We start from the raw sequence: 21,192 nt of genomic DNA on the forward strand, positions 1-21,192 counted from the left end.
ATTTTGGTGTAAGGAAACTTTTCACTTTCCGTCACATATAAATGGGTTTTGGCATTGCCCATGTACATAAAATTACATGCTAGGAGCAGAGAAGAAATATGATGCCATGACATCAACATTTCACAACATAAACCATACAGTCATGCTGCTGCGACAGATGTACCTGCTGTTGCACAGCCTGGAGGACTTGTAACATCAGCACTTCTCTGGCCTGCTCTTCAGCTTTCCAACGAGATTCCTGCTTTTGCCACATCAACCGTGCTTCTTCACTGCAACATTAAGCACTGTTTCAGAAATTATTCAAAGATCATGTAACATAACAGTCTTCACTGATCAAGAGCTGAAATGTTTCGTAAAAAAAGTTCAAATATGGTAAACAAAGAAGAAAGCATTGTGACAACACTTTAATACTAAATTATAGCGAGTCATTCAATAGATAATTAAGGAACATTTCAAGGTCCTTGCAACAAACATCTGGGGTTGATAGACCACGTCATGAGAAACCACTTCTGTTGGAGACAAAATGTTTGCTGATGCTTTCTGGCGCCATTTAAGATTAGTCATACATATGAGAGATGACAGGAAGTAGACACTCTCTCGCATTCACACGCAATCTGTGTTGCCTATCAAGTCACCTGCTCCACATGTAAGGCAAAACTGAAGTTTCTGATTCATTTATGAAACATCTTTCACTTTGAGACACCCATTCTTATGGTTTTCTTGTGGAAAATCTCAATTTTCTGTGGTGGGTAGTATGTGGATGCAACAAACATGGTTAGCAGACACTGTTAGTTCTGTGAAATCTTGTTTGAGGACCAGCAAATACTAAAGGATGCCTAGCATCACTGAAAAGCATGGGCAAACATTCTGTCTCTAACAATACTTGTTCCCCATGGCATGATACATCATCCCAAGAAATTTGTCACAAAGAGTTTGAAACACCCTACATGTACTAGTGAGTTCTCCGAATTCAACCTTTTGTTGTCTCTTTATCTGTGCCTTCTTCTGTCCTGTTTCAGTTGATGCCTGTTACTTTCTTCAGTTCTTTATTCAATGATTGGGTGGTCTGCCTTGTTGTCTCCTGTCTTCCTTCCATCATTTCTTCATGTGATATATCTTGCCCATTCCTATTTTAGAGTCTTTACACTTTTCTGCAACATCCTGAACTCCTGTTATTTTGCTTTCGAAAAACTTGTTTCAAATCCAAGTTTCAAAGCCATGTATTAATATAGGGAGGACACACTATTTGGAAACAACCTCATTTAAGTGATTTTTTGACTGAGACTCATGGATATTCAAATGCGTGCTAAAGATGGGTTCCATGAAAACAGACCACAAGGTCCAAAGAAAAGCAGTTTCATCTGAAATGTTGGAAAAGTTTGAAGTGATTTGACACTTGGGTGCCTCACTATGAGTTAGAAACAAAAAGGCAGTCACAGGAGTGGCACCATCCTCAATCAGAAAATGAGAAGAAATTCAAGATAGCTTCCTCTGCTGACAAATTAATGAAGACAGTCTTTCGAGATAGTGATGATGACATTCTCATGGATGTGTTTGCATTACAAAATGGGTAAAGCATTAATTCAGACACATATATTAACTCTCAGGACAAACTCAAAAACTGTTTACGACGTGTTTGGTCTGACAAGCATCAAAAAGAAATTTTTCTCCAACACGACAATGCACAGCCACATACAACCGTCAGAACCTGGGAGCACATCATCAAACTGGGATGGACATCACTGCCTCAATCAGCCTATAGCCCAGACCTGGCACCCTCAGACTTCTATCTGTTTGGACCAATTAAGGTCTGTATCGTTTTCCTCATCATTGCGGGTTCTGGGTTCGTATTCTGCATAAAGTCAATTGGACTTCAATAAAAGTTTTTATCTTTTCTCATTGCCTACACTTTCTCCTCGGCAGGAAACACCCAATCAGGTTCCACTCACTGCCAGTGCTAAGTCTTTAGGACCACAGAATTTCATTTAGGTCACGATCCACCTTATTTGTAATTCATAAATAAAAGTTTAAAACAGTCACCTTGTTTATCTGGATATCAACAAGTGCTTCTTCAAGATAATAATACATTGGCTAATGACAGAATCTACAGATACACTGTATACTCCAACAACCAGAATGCCATAAAGCATTAATACTGCAACTGAAGGCTGCTCCACTCATGTGTTTGCTTGATATGGAATAAACTTTGAAGATGCACTGAAAACACAACTATGCACAAAGGGCAAGAGCTGCTACCAACAGGAAATACATGCTCTTACAAAACACTGACATATGGCTATAGAATGCACTGGGAATTATATAGAAAACAATACATATAAAAAAATGTTGACTGATACTGTCGCCAAATTCTAACTACTATGAATAAATATGCTCTGAGAAAAATATTGTTTTGGTGCATTATTTACTGAACAACTCTTGTACACTCAACAAAACAAGAATTTATTTACTTTATTCTGATACAATGAGAGACTTTACTCAAGTGACCTTGGCTTACGTGTTTTAAGAAAACGGCATATTGCTATTCACCATATACAGGAGACAACACTGAAGAGCCAAAGAAACTGTGGTACACCTTCTGAATATCATGTAAGGCTCCCACGAGCATGCAGAAGTGCAGCAACACGACACGGCATGGACTGGATTAATGTCTGAAGTAGAGCTGGAGGGAATTGAGACCATGAATCCTGCAGGGCTGTCCATTGATCTGTAAGAATATGAGGGGGTGGAGATCTCTTCTGAACAGTACTTTACAAGGTATCCCCAATATGCTCAATAATGCTCATGTCTGGGGAGTTTGGTGGCCAGAGGATGTGTGTAACTCAGAAGAGTGTTCCTGGAGCCACTCTGTAGCAATTGTGGACATGTGGGGTGTCACATTGTCCTGCTGGAACCGCCCAAGTTTGTCGGAATTCACAATGGACATGAATGGATGCAGGTGATTAGACAGGACGCTTACATATGTGTCACCTGTCAGAGTCGTATTTAGATGTATCAGGGTCCCACATCACTCCAACTGCACATGTCCCACACCATTACAGAGCCTCCACCAACTTGAACAGTCACCCGATCACATGCAGGGTCCATGGAATTATAAGGTTGTCTCCAGGCCCGTACACATCCATCTGCTCGATACAACTTGAAACAAGACTCATTCGAATAGGCAACATGTTTCCAGTCACCAATAGTCCAACGTCGGTGTTGACGGCCCAGGCAAGGCATAAAGCTTCATGTCGTGCAGTCATCAAGTGGAACTTTGGCTCTGAAAGCCCTTATCCATGATGTTTTGTTGATGATTCACAAGCTGACACTTATTATGTTGTTGATTGTGTTGTGTTCATAAACATTTTATTTTATCTGTCATTACTTTCATATTGTAATTTCATGTACTGACACATTCCATGACCTTGGAGATTTGCCTCCTCAATTTGGCCCAATGGAACTAGATGTGTAAATAAAATAAATAGAAGGCTGCATGGTGCTGGAGCGAGAGCAGGGAAGGGGATAGGTAGATAGGGAATGGGAAGTACTTAAGCTTGTGGCCAGCATGTGTGTGTTCTCTACTTCAGAAGAACGCCTTCTGGCTGAAAGATTGAATATATAGCAGTCTTTTTGTTGTGCCTGTTTACGGATCAAGCACTTCTCAGTAAGGTGAGTAGCAAACTACCCTTTTCATAATACTGTTGTTATTCCATCCTGGACTTTGCATTGTTTGAGTTATGTGATTTCTATTGTCAAGACTAGATACAAGAGCATACTAAGGACCTGTTGACACCTACTTGCACAACATAACTCAAATGGCTGGTTCGTTGTACAGTCAGATAAGAAAAATTCTGATTAAATCGGCAAGATGAACAATCACTAATCTGGTACTGATATGGCTTTTAGCAAGTTTCCTCATACTGCCCTAGGAAGAGACTGCATTATACAGGACACCTCAAAAGGAAGTTTATATTTGAGGAGCTCTCTGCACAAATTGGAGGAGAGTGCTTGGCCTTTCAGAATTCATCAGTCAAGTGTGTCAGAATTTTCAAAAAATGGTCATTCGCTGACTGTAGCATGGAGGAAATTTTGCAGCGATCATGGATTGCATAATGTACATGATGTTCCTTAAGTGCTCCCCTTATCCAGAAATGGATCAAAATGTTTGAAGAGATCGGTTCAACACTGGCCAAACTTAAATCTGGGTGACCAACATAATCAAGTATGTAAATCAGTCTGTTCATGATGATCCTAACCTCTCCATTCATAAGTGTGCAAGTTCTTTAAATGTGTATAGATTATCACTGCACCTAATTCTTCCAAAAAACCTTAAACTGCACCCCTACAAAATCCAGTTAGTGCAAGAATTAAAGCCTAAGGATGCAGGCATAGGCTGCAGTTAATGATGTGACGGAGTCTCCTTCATTTATAAACATCTTGTTTTCTGTCAAGGCTGATTTTCCCGTGAGTAGTCGTGTCAATAAGCAAAACTTAAAGTGCAACTTAAGTGCAATTATCCTAAACGGAAGCATGAGAAACTCCTCCATTCATCAAAAGTTGCCGTATGGGCTGCAATGTCAGCTTAAGAGCATAATTGGCCCATATTTCTTTTCAGGACGAGAGCAGTCATGCAGAATTCAGAACATTATGTGATGATATTAAATTACTTTTTGGTGCCTGAATTGCAAACTTTCCTGGTTATAACAAAATAACTGGTTCCAGCAAGACAGAGCCACATCAAACATATCCCATGCATGTATACTGCGAGTTCATTAAATTTTCCCTGGCGAACTGATCTCCAGGAAGGATGACATCAATTGGTCCCCATGCAGTCCAGATTTGAGCCCCACAGATTTTTTCTTATGGGGATATGTCAAATCTACAGTGTATGTTAATAATCCGACCTCTCTGGAGCGTCTGAAAGAAAATATTCATAGCGAAATGGCAGCTGTCCCAGTGTCTATACGCTGTGCCATGATGCAAAAGTTTGTTCATCATTTCAGTGAGTCCTGTAGGTGTACTGGGTTGCATTTAAATGACATTGCTTTTAAGAAATCAATTCCTAAACTATATATTTCAATAATAAATAAAGATTTTTGTCGATAGACTTCAATCTGTACTTATTTTGATGAATCAAATATATATACTTTCTTTTGAGACACCCTTTATATATCCTTCTTCTTACAGAAAACACAATATGCAAATGAATGAACACAAAAATAGGGAGGACTGGGTTTACAGAATTCAAATACAGATGGCATAAAAGATATTTTATCCTTAGATGAGGGTCATGATGTTACTCCAGGAAGCTCACAGTAACAAGCATCAGATCAGCAGTGATAGTTCAGTTATACGTTCAACAAAACATTTTCCTAACACACAATGACAGGTATATTTATCTTGGTTTTCTAGCAGCATTGGGTTTACTTTTCCTAGTCGACACTGTAATAAGCTAATCTGTCACAACTGAAGTGGTGGTATTTTACATGAAGAAGGACCAAATTGTGTTGTATTGAAATTCTTCAGAGGCTAATGAATGTATGTATGCCATCAAAGACTATGTTGATACATACAATGGAGAAAATTTGGGAACCTCACCAATCTCACTAAAAAGTAAACAACATGGTATATTCCTCTGTAGGGTTTCAGCACCAATCACCTACTTTCATATGCCGCTGAAAGTATATATGAGGGCTATTCAAAAATTATCTGACTTTTATTTATAATATCAATCTTTATTCAGATACAACTGTTTGACACTAGTCACTTTCAAAATAGTTCCCTTCAGATTTTCCAAACCTCTCCCAAAACTATTGACACTGCTAGTAGCATTGCTGGAAATACTCTTTTGGAATGGTGTGCAGCTGCTCTGTTGAATTCTGTATATCATCTTCCCTATTCTGAAATCTGGACCCTTACTGAGTCTTTTTCAGTTTAGGGAAAAGCCAGAAGTCACTTGATGCTGTCAGGGGAAAAGGGAGGCTGACAAATCACAGTCGTATTGTGTGTGGGAAAAAAAAAGAAAGAGAGGGCGGGGGGGGGGGGGGAGGGGGGGGAGGGGGCGGGGGGCAGGGAATTGAATTAACTGAGAATGCTGAGAAGATGCATTATCATAGTGAAGATCCAAACTGCCTACTGCCCACACAGGTCCAGCTGTTTGCATCTCGCTGTTTCATGAAGGTGATGCAGAACCTCTGGGTAGTACTTCTTATTGATATTAGTACCATTGGCGCATGCTTGTGATGGACCATGCCACTGGAGTCAAAAAAGATGGCCAGCATGACTTCACATTGTTGTGGACCTGCCTAACTTTTTGGATCTCGGAGACGACGAATGCTTCCATTGTGATGACAGTTTCTGGGTCATACCCAAAAACCAATGACTCATCACCTGTAATCACTGTGGTAAGAAAGTTGGGGTTACTATTCACAGTATCCAGGAAGTCCTATGCGATCTTCGAACAAAATTGCTTCTGCTCAGTTGTCAGCAACTTCAGCACAAATTTTGCTGAACTCCTCCTGAAGTCCAAATGTTCCATTAAAATGCATCCAATATTAATTTTAACCTTATCTTCGAGTTCTCAGATCATGATTAATCTATCCTGTATCATTAGTGCCCTTACATGGTATTTCACCTGCAGATGTTGAGGGACTACCTGAACGTGCCTTACTCTTCACTGATGAGTGGCCATCTTTTAAGCAGTTGAACTATTCCTTTATCTGTGTAGTACCTGTTGCTTCTTCTCCAAAAACTTGTTGAATCTTGCAGCTTGATTCAATCTGAGAATTGCCAAGCCTCAAACAAAATCTGATGCAATAACTTTGTTCCACTTTTTCTGTCATTTGGCCCACAACACACAATCCGATGACTACCACTTACAAATGTTCACTTGTCAACGTCTAGCAAGTGACTAGTTGTATCTGTAATTGGAAAAAAAAAGATCAGGCACGCGTACTACATATGCCTACAAGCATATGTAGCATACACGTGCCAATACCATTACGGGTTTCGACAATAAAAAGTAAGGTTGGGTACTTTTCGAACAGCCCTCGTACTACATGAACTCCTATTCATCAGTCTACTCATGGAACCTGTAGAGATCAGATTTACACAACAGTAATTTTACGCTGCAACAATTACTACATGTTTAGCAATATATGGAAAGGAAGATTGTGTTTGACATCCTGTCAATGACAACAAGGTCATTAGAGATGCAGGATGATCAAGGAAATGGGCTGTATACTTTTCAAATAGCCCATTCCAGCATTTGCCTCGAGTAAATTAGTGAAGCCACGGAAAGCATAAATCTGGATGGTATAGTGTCCCCTTTGAAATAATACAAAAAGACTTAAAAAACAGTATTTATAAAGAAGAGACATTTAAAAATTGAATAATATACATTTTTATCATGTACCCGTATTATAATAATTTCTCTGTGTAAGTTTCAAGGGCAAAGAAATATAACAAAATGATCTAAAGAGACTACTAGATACGCTCTTTTGTTAATTTTTTAGTTCTCTTCACTTCTTCTCTTGTCTTGGTTGCGTGTAGACGGACATCTTGCGAGTGCTGGCAAATGTAAGCATATTTGTACTAATTACGCAGATAATATATTGATTTAATATTATTGTGAACTTTTAACTTGTAAGAGGTGATCCTGATTTCATGTCCGCCTTCCTTGAATTAACCTGCATTCGAGTAATTTCCAGTGCAACAATCGCAGTGGCCGATGCAGCCAATGACGCCATTATGTGGCGATATTAACTTATAAAATTTGTTGTTGTTGTTGTTGTGGTCTTCAGTCCTGAGACTGGTTTGATGCAGCTCTCCATGCTACTCTATCCTGTGCAAGCTTTTTCATCTCCCAGTACCTACTGCAACCTACATCCTTCTGAATCTGCTTAGTGTATTCATCTCTTGGTCTCCCTCTACGATTTTTACCCTCCACGCTGCCCTCCAATACTAAATTGGTGATCCCTTGATGCCTCAGAACATGTCCTACCAACCGATCCCTTCTTCTGGTCAAGTTGTGCCACAAACTTCTCTTCTCCCCAATCCTATTCAATACTTCCTCATTAGTTATGTGATCTACCCATCTAATCTTCAGCATTCTTCTGTAGCACCACATTTTGAAAGCTTCTATTCTCTTCTTGTCCAAACTATTTATCGTCCATGTTTCACTTCCATACATGGCTACACTCCATACGAATACTTTCAGAAATGACTTCCTGACACTTAAATCAATACTGGATGTTAACAAATTTCTCTTCTTCAGAAACGCTTTCCTTGCCATTGCCAGCCTACATTTTATATCCTCTCTACTTCGATCATCATCAGTTATTTTGCTCCCCAAATAGCAAAACTCCTTTACTACTTTAAGTGCCTCATTTCCTAATCTAATTCCCTCAGCATCACCCGACTTAATTAGACTAAATTCCATTATCCTTGTTTTGCTTTTGTTGATGTTCATCTTATATCCTCCTTTCAAGACACTGTCCATTCCATTCAACTGCTCTTCCAAGTCCTTTGCTGTCTCTGACATAATTACAATGTCATCGGCGAACCTCAAAGTTTTTATTTCTTCTCCATGAATTTTAATACCTACTCCGAATTTTTCTTTTGTTTCCTTTACTGCTTGCTCAATATACAGATTGAACAACATCGGGGAGAGGCTACAACCCTGTCTTACTCCCTTCCCAACCACTGCTTCCCTTTCATGTCCCTCGACTCTTATAACTGCCATCTGGTTTCTGTACAAATTGTAAATAGCCTTTCGCTCCCTGTATTTTACCCCTGCCACCTTTAGAATTTGAAAGAGAGTATTCCAGTCAACATTGTCAAAAGCTTTCTCCAAGTCTACAAATGCTAGAAACGTAGGTTTGCCTTTCCTTAATCTTTCTTCTAAGATAAGTCGTAAGGTCAGTATTGCCTCACGTGTTCCAGTGTTTCTACGGAATCCAAACTGATCTTCCCCGAGGTTGGCTTCTACTAGTTTTTCCATTCGTCTGTAAAGAATTCGTGTTAGTATTTTGCAGCTGTGACTTATTAAGCTGATAGTTCGGTAATTTTCACATCTGTCAACACCTGCTTTCTTTGGGATTGGAATTATTATATTCTTCTTGAAGTCTGAGGGAATTTCGCCTGTTTCATACATCTTGCTCACCAGATGGTAGAGTTTTGTCAGGACTGGCTCTCCCACGGCCGTCAGTAGTTCCAATGGAATATTGTCTACTCCGGGGGCCTTGTTTCGACTCAGGTCTTTCAGTGCTCTGTCAAACTCTTCACGCAGTATCATATCTCCAATTTCATCTTCATCTACATCCTCTTCCATTTCCATAATATTGTCCTCAAGTACATCGCCCTTGTATAGGACCCTCTATATACTCCTTCCACCTTTCTGCTTTCCCTTCTTTGCTTAGAACTGGGTTTCCATCTGAGCTCTTGATATTCATACAAGTCGTTCTCTTATCTCCAAAGGTCTCTTTAATTTTCCTGTAGGCGGTATCTATCTTACCCCTAGTGAGATAGGCCTCTACATCCTTACATTTGTCCTCTAGCCATCCCTGCTTAGCCATTTTGCACTTCCTGTCGATCTCATTTTTGAGACGTTTGTATTCTTTTTTGCCTGTTTCACTTACTGCATTTTTATATTTTCTCCTTTCATCAATTAAATTCAATATTTCTTCTGTTACCCAAGGATTTCTACTAGCCCTCGTCTTTTTACCTACTTGATCCTCTGCTGCCTTCACTACTTCATCCCTCAAAGCTATCCATTTTTCTTCTACTGTATTTATTTCCCCCATTCCTGTCAATTGCTCCCTTATGCTCTCCCTGAATCTCTGTACAACCTCTGGTTCTTTTAGTTTATCCAGGTCCCATCTCCTTAAATTCCCACCTTTTTGCAGTTTCTTCAGTTTTAATCTACAGGTCATAACCAATAGATTGTGGTCAGAGTCCACATCTGCCCCTGGAAATGTCTTACAATTTAAAACCTGGTTCCTAAATCTCTGTCTTACCATTATATAATCTATCTGATACCTTTTAGTATCTCCAGGGTTCTTCCATGTATACAACCTTCTTTCATGATTCTTAAACCAAGTGTTAGTTATGATTATGTTGTGCTCTGTGCAAAATTCGACCAGGCGGCTTCCTCTTTCATTTCTGTCCCCCAATCCATATTCACCTACTATGTTTCCTTCTCTCCCTTTTCCTACACTCGAATTCCAGTCACTCATGACTATTAAATTTTCGTCTCCCTTCAAAATATGAATAATTTCTTTTATTTCATCATACATTTCTTCAATTTCTTCGTCATCTGCAGAGCTAGTTGGCATATAAACTTGTACTACTGTAGTAGGCGTGGGCTTCGTATCTATCTTGGCCACAATAATGCGTTCACTATGCTGTTTGTAGTAGCTTACACGGAATTCCTATTTATTATTAAACCTACTCCTGCATTACCCCTATTTGATTTTGTGTTTATAACCCTGTAGTCACCTGACCAGAAGTCTTGTTCCTCCTGCCACCGAACTTCACTAATTCCCACTATATCTAACTTCAACCTATCCATTTCCCTTTTTAAATTTTCTAACCTACCTGCCTGATTAAGGGATCTGACATTCCATGCTCCGATCCGTAGAACGCCAGTTTTCTTTCTCCTGATAACGACATCCTCTTGAGTAGTCCCCGCCCGGAGATCCGAATGGGGGACTATTTTACCTCCGGAATATTTTACCCAAGAGGACGCCATCATCATGTAATCATACAGTAAAGCTGCATGCCCTCGGGAAAAATTACGGCTGTAGTTTCCCCTTGCTTTCAGCCGTTCGCAGTACCAGCACAGCAAGGCCGTTTTGGTTATTGTTACAAGGCCAGATCAGTCAATCATCCAGACTGTTGCCCTTGCAACTACTGAAAAGGCTGCTGCCCCTCTTCAGGAACCACACGTTTGTCTGGCCTCTCAACAGATACCCCCCCGTTGTGGTTGCACCTACAGTACGGCTATCTGTATCGCTGAGGCACGCAAGCCTCCCCACCAACGGCAAGGTCCATGGTTCATGGGGGGGGGGGTGGGGGGTGGGGGGGGGGGGGGGGGGGGGAGGGTTATAAAATTTAGCGGAAGCAAAAAACTCGCCTGCTATTAACATAATATACATTTTTCTCCACAGCCGCCCGACGCTGCAGAAAAGACGTAGCTTTAAGATTCTTATTTTCAGTACAATAGCCAAGAGCCAGACTCAGACTACAACTACAATGCAATGGTTAACGGAGGTAAGAAGAAAGTGAACTGACTAGCCAAGGAAATTAATATGAAAAGTTTATTCCATTGTTCAACTTATATGTTCATGCTTTAAGATTCAATGAGTCTAACATTCATTAACGTAAAAAATAATTTCCACTCAAGTTTAATATTGTTAAAAAAAAGGAGAACTTCACAAAAGCATTTAATTGTAAATCAGAATTGAATGAAATATTTTGATTAAGGCCAACCATGTGAGTCGGCAACAATCAACATTACCAATAAATAATATATTAAATTACAACGACCGACGGACGCGAGAATGGCTGGATAAATTCAAACCACCATCCTTCCAAATGCAGTTCCAGTGAAACATGGAAACGGGCACTCAATGTTCAGAGGCTACAGATAGACTGCTGAATTACTAAAGTACCTCCATCACTGACATCTATGACGTCTCTAGTATCAGTACAGTTACTGGCACAGATTAGGTGTACTGCCTAAAGGAGACACAGTGACGGTCTTTTAATGAAATTCTTTCATTATTCAGCCCCACTGACAATGAACTTGCCAGGAGAGAAACATATCCACAATTGTCAGGACTGAAGGGTACTGTTAAATATATACTATTATGTTTTGTCATCATCTGTTAATAGGATGACTATACTTGTATCCAATAATGAATTGCAAACTTTTCCATGCATTGTTGTCTTCATGTACACACATCCAAGCTGCTTATTCATCTTTTCTCATGTCATCAGGCCATCTTTGATTAGATCATCATCTCTGTCTCAACTTATCTCCTGGCATCCAGGAAAGAACTCCTTTGGTTCACCTCATACACTTTCGCCTGGGTACATGTCCTGCTGAAGTTTATGTCATTTTGATTGTGTGATTCACTTGTTTGCTAAGTAACTTTCAATTTTTCTGTTATGTATTATATTTGAATGATTTTCATATCACATGTACATGTCTTACTGCAAGAAGACAAAACTAGCAACACACACTGATGGTAAACTTTGTTCCTTACTTAGCACACTAAAAATACTACAGGCCATTTCTACTCTTTTGTTTATATCTTTTGCTGTCCATTCAATCAGTGTCTTTAACTTCTCTAAATACAAAAATTCATCAACTGGTTATATGATTACATTGTTAATTTTTACTATTTTCTTAATGAGAAGTTGGTTACGCATTCTTTTTGTGTCAGTATAACAGATTTTGTGGTCTACTTTTAAATTTGCTATATCTTGATGTTCCATTAATTTATATTGTTTATCTCCAGGACATGCAAACAAAGCAATGTCATCTGCAAAACACAAAGATGGTCTAGACATGTGATTAAGTATGGGTATACCTTCTGCCTTTTAAGGTGACAAAGTACAATAGATAATAAATTTTTGAGAAATTTAAGTATGTAAGTTATTGTTTTACTCTAAGTATGTTACAGGTTCAAAAAAAATGCCTATGGAATAGGAGGAGTCACCAATTTCAGTTTCTTTTCAAAGCTAATTTTGCTAGGAATTTTACATCATTAGGTGTGTTTTTAAAACTGTTCCTTGGAGTGGGATTAACTTGTTGCCCCCTTCTTGTACTACTGCCAACTTTAAAGAAGAGCAATGCATGCCCTGTTTCTTCATCATAAAAGTGGACATTATTATTCCTTTCCTTTTTGATGGACTACTTACAACAAATTTCTCTAGAAAATATTTGTATAGTATTCCCATATAGTTAAAATTTGTAACCCTTCCAAAGGGTGTTTTTAGGATAATTGTAGAGGACTTCACCTATTGTTTTTATGGCACATGCATATGCAGTGCACATATATCCTCTGTAATGTAACTAACCTAAAAATATAATTCCATGTACACTAATGAATTAAAATAGGTTAAATATGACAACTATTTTTGTTTTCGCATTTCCCTGGGTACATTCAGATCGCCTTTTTCTACTTCAGGTGTGCTCTGACTAGTGTGGCGTGGTGTTGATCTACCGAGGCTCTTATGTGTCTTGAAAGCAACTACAAATAAGCTCTTTTACTTGCTTGCTAGGCCTATCGTAATTGAAGATTTCAGGGTTAACTCCCTCAGCCTTTGATAAGCTAATATACTACAAGGCAGCAGCTGCAGGTTTTGGTCCACCCCGGGTATTTTATTTCCCTAGTATCCACATTACCTGGCGAGCATTCCCCTATTCGCCACCTGGGGAGGCACCCGATGGGAGACCAGTAAACTTCACATGGGGGTGTTGATCTATCATAATGTGGAACCTTGTATACTTTCAAAACTGGGCAAATCGATGATACGTTTTTAGTTAGACACAAGTGACAATAACCACAAATTCTCCAAGAGAATCTAGAGCAACTGTACCTATGTAGCACACAGAATACATGAGAAAATTTAACAGTAAAACACAACAGTAAGAGAAAAACTCTTTGCAGATGATAGGTACCTCGCACATAAAAACTACTACCATGGAAGTAACTGCTGAGTTAAATGTGCCTCTAGAGGTCTCAATGATATCAGTGTAACAATAATACATTGAGAGTTGTTATTTCCAGTCCACTTGTGACTGTAACTACGAAGGTCTCTTAATACAAGGAATACAGAACCAGTACTACCAATTTATTAAAACATGTAATATGGTCTGGTGGGTCTACTGCTGGATTACTCTAAGTCCCAAGACATGTAAGAAAATCCAGGGGCATGTACAATCCAGACGGTCTTTTCTCAACTTTGAAGCAAGGTTGAATGCACACAGTTGTTGCGGCATGGTTTCCCACATACCACATCGTCATGATGAGAGGAGAGGTACATGGTAGTTCTACAACTGTTTAGGTGGCTGTTATAATTCAATAGCGCAGGAATTGTTCTTGACAAGGGATTGTATCTCCTAAGATAATGCACCCCCTCAGGTGGCTTGGAGCATCTATGATTGGTTTCATGACAATGAATATGAAACAATATGTCCTCTCTGGCTTACATGATATTTACATGTGAATATTAGGGCTAAGACTGATTGCAGTTTATATTTGAAAAGAAAAATACCTATAATGCTACAATTTTGACCAACTAATATACATGTATTTATGACACATGCTACAATAAACTATAAACAATCTAGAGGCGGGAAATTATTTCTAAGAGTCTGAGTTGAAATGCTGAAGTAGCTGAAGTGGCACAAATGTAAGAATGACTGAGCAATAACAAAAGTCATATATATCACTAGTAAATAAATACTAGAATTATCAAAGGTGTTTACAGATACAATCTACAGCCAAAAAACATTAGAACTCACCTGAATAATGAAGTTAAAAATGAGGTTTATGTATGTTTAAAGCAAATTTGTGTACAACCTTTCAAAGCAAATACTGGCCTTTAATCTCATTTCTCAAATACTCGTGTTACATTATTTTCTCTAACATAAAACAATGGAAAACCCTGGCTGGAATGACACAAAATTCAACAATGGAAAATCCAGAATGGAATGTAACAATATTATGAAAAGGATAGTTGCTACTGACCATATAGCAGACATGCTGAGTGGCAGATAGGCACAACAAAAAGACTGTCAGAAAACGAGCTTTTGGCCAACAAGGCCTTCATTGGAGATAGAATGTAAACACACACACACACACTCAGACAAATGAAACTCGCACACATGTGACTGCAATCTCTGGCTGCTGAGAACACATTATTATCAAAAGGATAGAGTGTTACCATATAGAAGAGATTCTGCATCGCAGACAGGGACAACATAAAGACTGTTATACATTTAACTTTTTGGCTAAAAGACATTCTTCTAAAGTAGGAAACACACACACATTCACACAACTATGAAACAGTCACTGAAGTGAAGCACATTGTGTTGGGCAGCACGTTCAGCAACTGGATGGTCCAGCTGCCTCTTGGCAACGGACACCTTGTTGGTTGTCATGCCGAAATAGAAAGCAGGTCAGTGGTTGCAGCTTAGTTTGTAAATCACATGACTGCTGCCAGACTGGCAGAACATATGAAGGGACGTAAAACAAACTTCACTTTTGGTATGCTGAACAGCACCCAGTTGGTGGGCTCATTCTACAGCAAAGCCTGAATGCCTGCTGTAACACACAGGCCACTTCCTTCCTCCTACCCAGCACCAAGGTCCCCCCAGCTGTTGACTTGGGAACTTTCTCCATAATATGTCCACTCACCCCACAACTGCCTCAGACTTCGCCTCTGTCAGTCTAACCCCCACTCCCCTTCCAATACACACAGTTTTTCCTTTCTCCATGATGTTTTTATCACAGTTTATTTATTTACTCTTCTCGTCCATTAGTCCACATGCTTTTCTTTCTTTTTGAATCCCCCCCCCCTACAAATGCCATCATTAGTGAACACTTTTGGTGGGATCCTGCCCACTCGTCTCTTACAGGGTGCCTAGGAAGCTGCTTTCTCTGATAGCTAGACAACATACAAGCAAATCACATTAATGGAGTTTATTACAGTAATTGAAGTGACAATACTTAACTGTGTATTTATATAATAGAGGGAAACATTCCACATGGGAAAAATATATCTAAAAACAAAGAGATGTAACTTACCAAATGAAAGCGTTGGTATGTTGATACAGACACTAACAAACACAAACACACACACAAAATTCAAGCTTTCGCAACCCACGCTGCTTCATCAGGAAAGAGGAAAGGAGAGGGAAAGACGAAAGGATGTGGGTTTTAAGGGAGAGGGTAAGGAGTCATTCCAATGCCGGGAGCGGAAAGACTTACCTTAGAGTAGGAAAAAGGGACAGGTATACACTCGCACGCACACACACACACACACACACACACACACACACACACACACACACACACACACACACACACACACACATACCCATCTGCACATATACAGACACAAGCAGACATATGTAAAGGCAAAGAGTTTGGGCAGAGATGTCAGTCGAGGCGGAAGTACAGAGGCAAAGATGTTGTTGAATGACAGGTGAGGTATGAGCAACGGCAACTTGAAATTAGTGGAGGTTGAGGCCAGGTGGGTAACGGGAAGAGAGGATATATTGAAGGGCAAGTTCCTATCTCCAGAGTACTGATAGGTTGGTGTTAGTGGGAAGTATCCAAATAACCCGGACAGTGTAATACTGTGCCAAGATGTGCTGGCCGTGCACCAAGGCATGTTTAGCCACAGGGTGATCTCATTACCAACAAACACTGTCTGCCTGTGTCCGTTCATGTGAATGGACAGTTTGATGCCGGTCATTCCCACATAGAAAGCTTCACAGTGTAGACAGGTCAGTTGTTAAATCATGTGGGTGCTTTCACATGTGGCTCTGCCTTTGATCGTGTACACCTTCAGGGTGACAGGACTGGAGTAGGTGGTGGTGGGAGGGTGCATGGGACAGGTTTTACACCGGGGGTGGTTACAAGGGTAGGAGCCAGAGGGTAGGGATTTCATAGGGATGAACCAAGAGGTTACGAAGGTTAGGTGGACGGCGGAAAGACACTTTTGGAGGAGTGAGGAGGATTTCGTGAAGGATGGATCTCACTTCAGGGCAGGATTTGAGGAAGTCGTATCCCTGCTGGAGAGCCACATTCAGAGTCTGATCCAGGTCCTGAAAGTATCCTGTCACAAGTGGGGCCTTTTGGGGTTCTTCTGTGGGAGGTTCTGGGTTTGAGGGGATGAGGAAGTGGCTCTGGTTATTTGCTTCTGTACCAGGTCGGGAGCGTAGTTGCGGGATGCGAACGCTGTTTTCAGGTTGTTGGTGTAATGGTTCAGGGATTCAGGACTGGAGCAGATTCGTTTGCCACTATACCTAGGCTGTAGGGAAGGGACCGTTTGATGTGGAATGGGTGGCAGCTGTCATAATGGAGGTACTGTTGCTTGTTGGTGGGTTTGATGTGGACGGACGTGTGAAGCTGGCCATTGGACAGATGGAGGTCAACGTCAAGGAAAGTGGCATGGCATATGGAGTAGGACCATGTGAATCTGATGGAACCAAAGGAGTTGAGGTTGGAGAGGAAAATCTAGAGTTTTTCTTCACTGTGAAGCCAGATCATGAAGATGTCATCAATAAATCTGTACCAAACTTTGGGTTGGCAGGCCTGGGTAACCAAGAAGGCTTCCTCTAAGCGACCCAAAAATAAGTTGGTGTACGAGGAGGCCATCCTAGTACCCATGGCTGTTCCCTTTAATTGTTGGTATGTCTGGCCTTCGAAAGTGAAGAAGTTGTGAGTCAGGATAAAGCTGGCTAAGGTGATGAGGAAAGAGGTTTTAGGTAGGGTGGCAGGTGATCGGTGTGAAAGGAAGTGCTCCATCGCAGCGAGGTCCTGGACGTGTGGAATATTTGTGTATAAAGAAGTGGCATCAATGGTTACAAGGATGGTTTCTGGGGGTAACAGATTGGGTAAGGATTCCAGGCGTTCGAGAAAGTGGTTGGTGTGTCTGATGAAGGATGGGAGACTGCATGTAATGGGTTGAAGATGTTGATCTACGTAGGCAGAGATACGTTCTGTGGGGGCTTGGTAACCAGCTACAATGGGGCGGCCGGGATGATTGGGTTTGTGAATTTTAGGAAGTAGGTAGAAGGTATGGGTGCAGGGTGTCGGTGGGGTCAGGAGGTTGATGGAGTCAGGTGAAAGGTTTTGTAGGGGGGCTAAGGTTCTGAGGATTTCTTGAAGCTCCGCCTGGACATCAGGAATGGGATTACCTTGGCAAACTTTGTATGTAGTGTTGTCTGAAAGCTGATGCAGTCCCTCAGCCACATACTCCCAACGATCAAGTACCACGGTCGTGGAACCCTTGTCCGCCGGAAGAATGACGATGGATCGGTCAGCCTTCAGATCACGGATAGCCTGGGTTTCAGCAGTGGTGATGTTGGGAGTAGGATTAAGGTTTTTTAAGAAGGATTGAGAGGCAAGGCTGGAAGTGAGAAATTCCTGGAAGGTTTGGAGAGGGTGATTTTGAGGAAGAGGAGGTGGGTCCCGCTGTGACGGAGGACAGAACTGTTCCAGGCAGGGTTCAATTTGGATAGTGTCTTGGGGAGTTGGATCATTAGGAGTAGGATTAGGATTATTTTTCTTCGTGGCAAAGTGATATTTCCAGCAGAGAGTACGAGTGTAGGACAGTAAATCTTCGACGAGGGCTGTTTGGTTGAATCTGGGAGTAGTGCTGAAGGTGAGGCCTTTGGATAGGACAGAGGTTTCGGATTGGAAGATTGGTTTGGAGGAAACGTTAACTGCTGAATTAGGGTGTTGTGGTTCCAGATTGTGTTGACTAGAATTTTGAGGTTTTGAGGGGAGTGGAGCTGGAAGTGGGAGATTGAGTAGATGGGAGAGACTGGGTCTGTGTGCAATGAGAGGAAGTTGAGGTTTGCTGGAAAGGTTGTGGAGGGTGAGTGAGTTGCGTTTCCGGAGGTGGGAAACCAGGAGATTGGATAGTTTTTTGAGGTGGAGGGTGGAATGCTGTTCCAATTTGCGGTTGGCCTGTAGGAGGATGCTATGAACAGCCGGTGTGGATGTGAGAGAGGAAAGATTGAGGACTTTTATTAAGGATAGGAGTTGACGGGTATGTTCATTGGCTGAGTTGATGTGTAGGTGAAGGATTAGGTGGGTGAGGGCTATGAATTGTTCAGTTTGGAACTGGTATAGGGACTAATGGAAAGAAGGGTTACAGCCACAGATGGGAACTTTAAGTGTGAGGCCTTTGGGGGTAATGCCAAATGTCAGACAAGCTTGAGAAAATAAAATATGGGAGTGTAATCTGGCTAGGGCGAAGGCATGTTTGCGGAGGGAATGTAAATAAAACTTAATGGGGTCGTTGTGGGGATGGTGTGAGGGTGACATGGTATTAGAAGGTGGAAAGTGTAACATGAGGCTGAAATGAAAATGAAAATAAAAATATAAATATATGGGGAGACATAAAGGTGAACTGGAAAGCAACTGGATATCTGGTGTGAAAAAAGGCGAAAAAGTGTTGGTTATAGCTGGGCTTGTTGATCCTGTGGTGAACTTGTGTTGGTAGACAACGATGTGCACAAAGGTTAGGTGGTTGTGTTGCCGCCAAAACACGTTAAAGGGTGGAGAAATTCGGGAAAATTTCAAAAAAACTGCGTGTAAATGTATTAAAAGGAGTGGTTTTGTGGTGGCAGATTATGAAAATGAAGCTAACAATTGTCTGACGAAGAAATAATGACGTTAAAACCTGTGGGAAGATCAGTGATGTGGGAAAAACGGAAATGGAAATAAAGTGAAAGTTGTTAGAACTAGCCGAAATTGTTTAATAGGTGGAAGGAACTGTTTCTGAGCTAGGAATGGCGGATTTTATAGTAGCGGTACTGTTGAAAGCGGGGAAAAAATTTTATTGGTTATGGTTTGGAAGTGAGTTACGTATTATTGAGTATATATAGGCAGGATAAAATTGCATGGTAGATTACACTAAAAAGGAGAAGGTGAATACAAAGTGAAACTACTTGCGCAAACAAAAAGAGAAAATAAGATGACAGAAAAGATTTAGAAATGCAACAGTGACAATAACAAACATAATTGTTGGGTTCAAATTAATGATATGAATATAATAGAGGGAAACATTCCACATGGGAAAAATATATCTAAAAACAAAGATGACGTAACTTACCAAATGAAAGCGTTGGTATGTTGATAGACACACTAACAAACACAAACACACACAAAATTCAAGCTTTCGCAACCAAGGGTTGCTTCATCAGGAAAGAGGAAAGGAGAGGGAAAGATGAAAAGGTGTGGGTTTTAAGGGAGAGGGTAAGGAGTCATTCCAATCCCAGGAGCGGACACACATATCCATCTGCACATATACAGACACAAGCAGACATATGTAAAGGCAAAGAGTTTGGGCAGAGATGTCAGTCGAGGCAGAAGTACAGAGGCGAAGATGTTGTTGAATGACAGGTGAGGTACGAGCGGCGGCAAACTTTGTATTTACAATGAGTTGCCGCAAGCAATTGACGACTTGCAAATAATCAATGTCCTTCAACATATACAATTTTCATGTAAGATAATCACACAAGTTCACAAGTCACTGCTATCTTTAACATCACTGCGACTCTTCTAGTGCACGTCTTTTACTGTCCGGGTCTACTGGTGCCCATCTTCTACTGTCCGGCCACGGCTAGGCAGCGCGTCACTTCTATTCTCTTCGTGTAGACGCTGCTCCTGTAGTGGTGACATCCCATCAGCATGCAACTGGCTGACGTCATCTCACAGCCCTCTCTGCTGTATCGTTCTTGATCTTCGTGCCAGCGTTCCGTCATTGTTCCTTCAATTTGCATTTTATTTTGTGTTTCTAATCATGCTTTACATCTCACTTTATACACTCTTCAACTATTTCTGAACCAAAGCCAGTACAGCGATTACTAACGCACTATCTCCTACTCTCTCCAACAGCTTTCCATCTATCTTTGCTGTTTTACCTCCTCATAAAAGGAGGGTCCCTCTCAGCCTCAGTTGTAAATGATCTGCGACCCATCCCTTCACCCTCTCCTGTAAAAGATCCATTAACTAAATGCTCTGCTCCTTGAGAAAAAAAACCGTGGGTTCAAAAGCCAAGAAACACAGTTATCTGTTTTTATTTTGTCAATACTGAGAAATGTGCCTCCTTGACTGTATGCATTAGCCACCCCAAATTTCTTTGAGATTATTAGAGAATTCAAGAAGTCTTCTCAAGTTATCAATGTTGCAACCATACAACAATATTACCTGTCTGATAACCTGAGAAGAATGAATCAATGAAATTCACTGAGAAAGCCTGACTTCCCACGTATTTCATAATTTCATCATTTGAACTGCTTTCCTCTTAACAAAACACATTATCTAAGCACTCTTCAGTGTTTCCTAATGCAGCTCTTCACTCTTCTTTTTCTGTTATCTTACATGTGTAAACAAATTCTACAGAGGCTTTCAAATCGTGATTGGAACAACGTAGTGA

The 21,192-nt window shown here is 40.7% G+C and overlaps 1 protein-coding gene across 10 annotated transcripts in view; it reads right to left on the reverse strand.

The window, feature by feature from the left end:
- LOC126419883 (trichoplein keratin filament-binding protein) overlaps nucleotides 1-21,192 on the reverse strand; it is a 791,911-nt gene that overhangs the window by 52,443 nt on the left and 718,276 nt on the right. For all 10 annotated transcript variants that reach the window (XM_050087142.1, XM_050087143.1, XM_050087140.1 and 7 more), the window contains one exon: nucleotides 164-269. In XM_050087142.1, coding sequence (XP_049943099.1) covers nucleotides 164-269 — 106 coding nt within the window. The remainder of the gene's footprint in view (nucleotides 1-163; nucleotides 270-21,192) is intronic.

This window comes from Schistocerca serialis, chromosome 9 (genome assembly GCF_023864345.2).
Source record: "Schistocerca serialis cubense isolate TAMUIC-IGC-003099 chromosome 9, iqSchSeri2.2, whole genome shotgun sequence".
Taxonomy (NCBI): domain Eukaryota; kingdom Metazoa; phylum Arthropoda; class Insecta; order Orthoptera; family Acrididae; genus Schistocerca; species Schistocerca serialis.